The sequence below is a fragment of the Silene latifolia genome, chromosome 2, assembly GCF_048544455.1.
Source record: "Silene latifolia isolate original U9 population chromosome 2, ASM4854445v1, whole genome shotgun sequence".
In the NCBI taxonomy this organism is placed as follows: domain Eukaryota; kingdom Viridiplantae; phylum Streptophyta; class Magnoliopsida; order Caryophyllales; family Caryophyllaceae; genus Silene; species Silene latifolia.
In genome coordinates this window covers 5,440,257-5,447,858 of record NC_133527.1, presented here as the reverse complement: position 1 = coordinate 5,447,858, position 7,602 = coordinate 5,440,257, and the positions used below count along the sequence as shown (strand labels likewise).

The following is a 7,602-nucleotide window of genomic DNA, read 5'->3' as shown; positions in this document are numbered from 1 at the left end:
ATATATATATTCCTAATCTAATTTGATTCTACCCTAATGAGGGTGCTGTTTGGCCTTGTTTGTCTAAAATAGCTTTTTATTTTCAAAAGGAGTTTACTGACAAGTTACTTTTTGGAAAAGTTTTGGTGGTTTGGCCATACTTTTGTAAAAGCGGTTTCTTATAAAATTTATATGTTTGGCCTAACTACTTCATTCAACTTTTTTTTTTTTTTTTGCTTTTTCATTAACCATATTATTTATAAATTCATTATTTGAATAAAAATCAACGTTTTATGTAATCACTCGTCAATTATACTAAAACTATATAATTAACCTTGAATTTACTCCGTATAATTTTACACACCCTTATCAAAGTACTTTGATGATGTATGTGAGAGAAAAGAATCAAATATTGTACAGAGAAGAGAAAAAGTTGAGGTACAACGTACAAAATATATAAAGAAGTAATGATTTACTGGAGAGGATAAAAAAACGCATAAATAATGAATATTTGGCACTTTATGTGAAAAGTAGAAGTAGAAGTAGAAAATACCTACTTCTACTTTTGGGGGTAAGTTATTAGTTTTTGACTTTTTTAAAGTAGTTTTAGAACTTCATAATTTAGGGTGTTCGGCCTAGCTACTACTTTTTCAGTTACAAAATCACTTTTAAAGCTTGGCCAAACAGCACCGAGACTAGACTTGTTTTTGGCATAGGATTGTATTTACATTAACAATTCACATTATTTACTGAGTGAAAAAATCATGGCTAGGCCTCGAAAAAAACCAAAGATTAACCATGGCCGTAATAGAACAAGAATAGACGATCTCGATGACCATATGCTTACTCAAATACTAGTTAGACTTCCCAATCGTGCAACCGTAATAGCATGCAGTCCCGTGAACAAGCGTTGGTTTTCTTTAATCTCTGACCCCAACTTTCCGGTCCAGTTCGCCAACCACAAGAAGAAAACCGCCACGGGTTCTGATCATGAAGATGATGAGCCACCATGTACATTTATTACAATCATGAAGTCATGGCGACAACTGCCGTTCACAGAATTCATATTTGGGCCGCGTAAATTATCGTTGTTTTTTCTGCCTGGTCGTTATACTTCCCTTGCAAGGGCCACATACAAGGATTTGGTGTTATGCACTAATTACAGGACCTTTAAAGGAGGTGGCTTAGTTTATTATATTGCCAATCCATTCACCAAGCAATGGGTTGCTCTGCCACCGTACCCTAGTGATAAGAGTCAAGGGAAACGGATAACAAAGTTTGCTTTGATATGTCAATCAACAAAGTTTAGAGTTGTGGAGATTCGAATTTTTCGTAAGGATAGTAGTGTAGACACATTCAATATGGTCGTTTATTGTTCGGAGATTGGTGAATGGAAGGAAATTAACCTTAGGATCCCTGAAGAGGTTGGACAGTTCAGAGTGAGTGCTGATAAGCCCGAGATTGTTGTATGTAATGACATAATTTACTTTAAAAGTGGGTTACGTTTAGTGGCATTGGACCCGTTTGATGTGAATGACGCTTGTGACACGACCCTTGAGGCACGAGTTATGCCACCACTACCTAAATTTGGGTATTTGCAAGAATCATCGGGACATTTGTTAGCCGTGTGTACTCTTAAGGGAAATAACGTACCTAGCTTGTGGTACGAAATAGATGTGACGGCCACTCTTGAATTGGGGATGGTAGTGTGGAAGTTGGACCCGAATCAAGTACCTCTCCAGTGGGAGACGACTTTCCAAGGCTTGTGCAAAGGCATTGTTAATTGTATTGACATTTACACTACCATCTGGAATTCAAACACCAGACTCGAACGTCACATTACGACCAAGGGCATTGGGGTACACCCATACAATGACAAGCTGATTTATATGTATCTTGCCCCCACAAAACAGGTTGTTTTGTGTGATACGCGAACAGGATGCATAACGTCTTCAGAAGACTTGTCTTATGATGCGGTGAGATTTCATAGACTCGAGCAGCAATGGTGGCCCACCTCAGTTCCGTCGCTTGTGCAATGCCTCACCGTAGAAGAGAACTAAGCATAAAATGGAGGAATTGCTTTATTTTTAATAATCAAGTTATTTAAGAAAGATTATTTTGTTTGCATATTAATCACGGTTGTCTACATTGCTTTATTTTGTTTGCCTTACGCCTAAGACGGTGTCTATACACTCCGTCTCTCATCCTCAAAGCCATCAACTTGTTTTCGTTGCACAGCACAATGATCAATAAATCACTTTCAGAAGACGGGTTCTTACAAACTAGCGTAGCGCCTTGTCGGATTCTCCTCGCAAATAGTAGTAACTCAGCCTATTCTCCCCACCATCCTTCTTTGAAGCATTTCCTCAAACACGTAGTGGGCGTAGCGAAAACCCGGGTTAATCTCTTCTACAGTCATCAAAAACGATGATCCCTCGAATGACCCATTTACAGGATGAATTACATAACTCGTTGTCGGAACAATAAACAAAGATTCGGATCCATACCTTAGTGATGGGTGGTATGGGATTTTTAATGGGAAATTTTTAATTCCTCTGTTTTCGACATTAGCGAAAGCGGACCGCCACGGCTTGCAAACTGCTCGAATACGGTTTCGATGAATCGGGTAGCCGGTTAATTCTCAAATATTGAGTAGAATCTCCGGTGGAATATCAAACCATGGTGGATTTGATCTTGATTTATTTGACATTTTTATATTACTTTTTAGCTAAATTAAAACAATATTTTTTTATATATCAACAATTTAGTGAAGAAATTGCAATTTTTGGGGGAAATTGAATGATATAAGTAAAAGGATATGTCTTAAATTACTGGGTTTTGAGTGGTTGTGATCAATTTTCAAGCTTTTGCAAAAAAAATGGCGGGAATCTTATTTATTTTTTAAAAGTTTGTTATCACTTGGTTTGGGCTTTTGGCTTTGGGTTTAGGCCATGGACTTTGTGGATGGATGGATGTGTAGTGGGGTAATGGATTACATCGTCACAGTTTGAGACCGCCTCATGAGTAAGATCAATTAAAATACGTAGAAGTCGAGTATATTAACTGGTAAAGTTATACTTAGTATATGATAGAGTGTTGATCACTGGCGGAGCTAGCCAGGGGCGAAAAATTTCAAAGGGGCTGAACAGGTAATGGCATAAATTAAGCTTGAAAAAAAAAAAAAACTAAAACTTTCGAATTTTTCCATAGCTAGTGAGGGCAGACGCCTTCTCCCAAGTCTGTCAATGGTGTTGATACTTAACATGGGTTCGAATTCAATTGGCATCATATATACGAAGTACTTAGTACTCGTATTTGATAGTGGGATAATACTTTAACATTATTTTGACAACATGATATTTTATAATGACGATTACTTACATAGTTTTGTCGTCATTAGTTTGAGACTTCTGATATGACAACAAGTTTATATTTTGTACCTTCTAATGGTACCTGTTAATGTTGCAGATGTTAACTAGCTCAGTTCGTAAAGTCGTGATTCTTGAGAAGTGATGCTTACGACCTGAGTTCAAATCCCGTTAGCATCAAAATCTCTCTTGTGGCTTCTTTTAAAACAGTAAAAAAAATGATAGATGTTAATGCTTGGTGAAGCAAAATTCTACTCCCGACTCAGCAGATTTTTTACGTTTTATTAAAATACTCCTCACAAATGAATAAAATAAAGTATAAAGAATCTGTTAATGCTTCATTACTTCATATAATACTACCTCAATAATTTAGAAATACATATAAAGATTATAATAACGTACAAGAATGTAAGTACACTACATACGTTCAAGTAGAACTACATGAACATATAGTAATATTACAAACAAACTCTCATACAATGAATTCCTCTCCCCTTTTACACAACTCACATTTCACATAATACTTTTTGTATAGTGTATACACATACATAATAATTTTAGTATATGATCCAATTATATCACAATCTCGATATTTTTAGTAGTAGTGTTTACGGTCTCAAAGTCGATTTTTACACTCTTTATAAGAGTAAAAATCGATAAGAAGAGGACACTGAAGTGGAATTAGCCCTTACTCAACGCGTTGACATTCCTTAGGTGGACCTTGTGGGTACCTCTTAGTATCTTTGCAATAATTATAAATCATATAATTAGTTTGAACCCATCTCAACCTTCTCCTACCATATGCATCAAGGTCATGGGTGCGCCATGAGCCGGGGGTATTAGCACAAGCGGACTTGCCACTCATTCCTTCACAACCGTCAATGTTGTAGCTCTTGTAGTACGCGACGAAGGGTGCCTTGCTCCAATCTGTCTTAATTAGTCCTCCTTGTGTTGCCCAATCTGCACTCCATAAGCTGCATTGTATCTTCATGGGTTGGTTCTTTGGGAATGGTACTCCCATGTCCTCGTTACTTCTAAATACTCTTATTGGTGTATTGTCTACCAAAAACCTGAAATCACAAATTCCATTTCAACTTGAGCAAATTCCTAAATATGAATATATTATAGCGTAAAACGGTTTTATATGAGACTAACAGCAAATTAAACATACTGTTGTTGGCATTGTAATGACATGCATACGTAATACAGCATACAACAGTTTTATATGAGACAGAAAGTAAGATAGACATATTGGTTTTAACAATATTGTAATGACATATACAGTAATACTATGTAATAAACAACGAAATATAACAAAAACTAGTTTCATTTATGTAAATGATGTCTAGTTCAAATTTGAACTAGACAACAAGTCAACAACAAATTAAAGAAATGGATAACGTCGTTGTATTCATAGAAATATAGAATCTCAAACTTAAGAATTTTGGTTATTAAAGAGGTGAATAGTAGTGATATAATACTGATCACCAATTCTTGTTTAACAATGTCTTTATCTTTAGACATTTTTACACATAATTAGAATAAAGCTAGAAATAAAAGTAGGTTGAGAGAAGTTTTAAGTTAAGACAATTTTAAACAAGACAGAATATCGATAATTTGTGTTATTATACTTACATGATGAGTCTAGTGTTCCAAACGATGGAATAAGTGTGAAAGTTGATGGTAGGGTCAAACCACAAGTGAAATTGTTGTTCTCTATCACCTTTGCCTTGACTGAAGACGTTAGTATGGAGAGTGTAAGGTTGACCACTTTGGTTCCCTAGAAACTCAAAATCAATTTCATCGTGTCTTCCTGTGCTTTGATCAGACGTCAACTGCAAATAATCATACATGATAATTACGTATTTCGTTAATTAGTTTGTCCATGATTATCATTATTAGTAAAATTTTTGTTATTTTTGCAATTGATACCGAGCAATTTAGTATCGAGTAACATATTTGATCACTTATATGAGTGAAAATAAGAAGTTATAGTTGGTCGAAAAACAAATAAGATACTTAACTGTATAATTTCAGGTATTGTAGTGAGATTTATCTTATGAGAAGAAAATAAAGCAAATATAAATTATTCAGTTAGAAATAAAGAGTATGTTGTTGTCTTTAAATTTGTTGTTTGAAATTAAAAAAAAAAAAAAAAAATGTACTGTAGTATTGAATTACTCGAGTAATTTTTTTTTTCATGCGAAAAAGAATGATCGAGTATTCGAGTTCAAGTAATCCTAGTTTACATTTATGCAAGACAAAGGTAAATACTTGTTTAATTTCTTAATATATTCTGACAAGTCTCATTAATAAAATGTTTATTTCAACTTAATGTTATGGAGTATTATTATTATTATTATTATTAACTTTTTTTATTTTATTTTTTATCAAAATAGAAATTACTCTTTATATTTACTTCCCCGTCAAATAATTAATTTCATATATACTCCCTCCATACAAGACAAATGGTAACATTGATCGTTTTGCCACTATTCATGGTCGTAGGGAATCTTCGATATTATTCTTAATCTATAAGACAAAATATAGTCATGTGAGATCTTGTTTGATTTATCGTCATGAATGCTATAAGAATATCAAATTTTTATAATTTTTAATAATGTGTAACAAATGATATTTACGTTGCAAAACGTGTCTCGACAAGTGTGAAAAAGTCAATGTTACCATTGGTGTGGTATGGAGGGAGTATATAATAAAAAAAGATATATAAGACGTAAAAATTTGTAATGCTTTTATAAAATTCTTTGCTAGTAAAAATTTAAAAAAAGAAATGGTGGAATTTTAAAATTATGTATACAAAATATGTTAGCTAAATATATAATTGTCATTTTCTTAGAATTTATTTCATTCTTATACTACACTACACACTTGACACTTCATAGTAAGTGAAAATGACTTACATAAAAGGTAGTGACAGTTCCAGCAGAGTCACCAGGCACAAGCTTTAGTTGCATATCGACCCTTCCAAACAAGAAATCCTTCTTAGACCGAAACCCGGCACCGGAATACTGGTCTAAGGAGAGGGCTAAGAGTTGGCCACCCATTGCCTTAACCCTATGATCACCAAATGTTGGTTCAAAGTCACCCAAGAAGTTACCTGATAAAATTGCACCATTCACGGTGGCAGTCATCATAATCGCAACCGCAATCACCATTTTCATCACCGGACCGTCTCCCATTTTTCGGAGATACTAGTATATGGTATACGATTTATGATATGTGATGTTATGGATTATGTTGTGGGATTGTGTGGAATTTATGGGATAAAATGGTACGTATATATAGGGAGTGGCAAAGTCTCATTTCAGACAGGTGGTATCCGCCTGAATTTATGACAGATAAGATATGATCATTAACGATAAAATGTGAATATTTTATGATAAAAAGTTATCATTATTTTATTGTTAGAAAGTGATAATTTTAGTTATAAACTTTTATTAGTCTGTTCAGTTCTTATAAGTCTAGTTTGATTTAGTTCAGTTCGATCGATCAGGTTCAATTTTTTATTGCTTATAAGTTTAGTTTAGTTCAGTTCAGTTTAGTTCAGTCCAGTCAGGCCATGTTACTTTTGTACTTAATTTCAGTTCATTTCGGTTCAGTTCAGCTCTATTTAGTTCAATTTTGTTCAGTTCATTTCTTCATAAATTCAGCTCTATTCAGTTCAGTTCAATTCAATTCAATGCAACTCTCAGCTTCAGTTATTTTCAGTTCATATCCTTTTAGCTGAAAAGAACAGGAGCTCAGTTCAGTTCAATTCAGCCTATTTCAATCCTAAAAGAACTGAACCTAAATGATCACTTTTTTATTATAAACTATTCTGATGACGTTATCTGTTTTAAGTTAAGACCGTATTAAAGAAGACTTGCTGGGATAGTGAACGTAGGGTAACATGAAGGGTGCATGTGCATGTGAGGTGCTTTAGGCTTGCACCAACTGGGGTCTTAAGAGCCTTAGCTGGACAATCATATCGATAGAGCCTAATTGAAATTTGATTCAATGTCATCTAACGTATTATTTTTTGTGTAGGTGTTAATATTTATTTTATTGGGTCCCTTTGCATTAATTTTAATTGGTTGGCATTTCTTTTTACTGAATTTGTGATTGATTTTAGAACATGCTTATGTTTAAATTAGGTCTTTCTTGATTTAGTGATGATGTTATGTTTGATTATGTGTTTATTAGTTGTGGCACCACCTTGTCAATCAATCAAACAATAAAGTGAGTTTAAACTTAA

At 34.0% G+C, this 7,602-nt stretch overlaps 2 protein-coding genes across 2 annotated transcripts; one reads left to right on the top strand and one right to left on the bottom strand.

Moving 5' to 3' along the window:
- Nucleotides 1-743: 743 nt before the first annotated feature.
- On the top strand, nucleotides 744-2,039 carry LOC141627747 (uncharacterized). Its single transcript, XM_074440970.1, has one exon. It carries the CDS (start codon nucleotides 744-746, stop codon nucleotides 2,037-2,039), a length of 1,296 nt encoding a protein of 431 aa, XP_074297071.1.
- A 1,657-nt stretch (nucleotides 2,040-3,696) lies between these two features.
- On the bottom strand, nucleotides 3,697-6,621 carry LOC141642100 (xyloglucan endotransglucosylase protein 1-like). Its single transcript, XM_074450784.1, has 3 exons — nucleotides 6,269-6,621; nucleotides 4,983-5,182; nucleotides 3,697-4,417 (listed from the first exon to the last, which is right to left on the bottom strand). The coding sequence occupies exons 1-3, from the start codon at nucleotides 6,545-6,547 to the stop codon at nucleotides 4,036-4,038; spliced, it is 861 nt and encodes a 286-aa protein (XP_074306885.1). The 5' UTR covers nucleotides 6,548-6,621; the 3' UTR covers nucleotides 3,697-4,035.
- Nucleotides 6,622-7,602: the final 981 nt, after the last annotated feature.

Excerpts from the sequence above, each read along its gene's own strand:
- LOC141627747 (XM_074440970.1), top strand. The coding sequence starts at position 744 with ATGGCTAGGCCTCGAAAAAAACCAAAGATTAACCATGGCCGTAATAGA.
- LOC141642100 (XM_074450784.1), bottom strand. The coding sequence starts at position 6,547 with ATGGGAGACGGTCCGGTGATGAAAATGGTGATTGCGGTTGCGATTATG. Across the intron at positions 5,183-6,268 it reads GAACTGTCACTACCTTTTAT|TTGACGTCTGATCAAAGCAC; the intron begins GTAAGTCATTTT and ends GATTATTTGCAG. Across the intron at positions 4,418-4,982 it reads TGGAACACTAGACTCATCAT|GTTTTTGGTAGACAATACAC; the intron begins GTAAGTATAATA and ends TTGTGATTTCAG.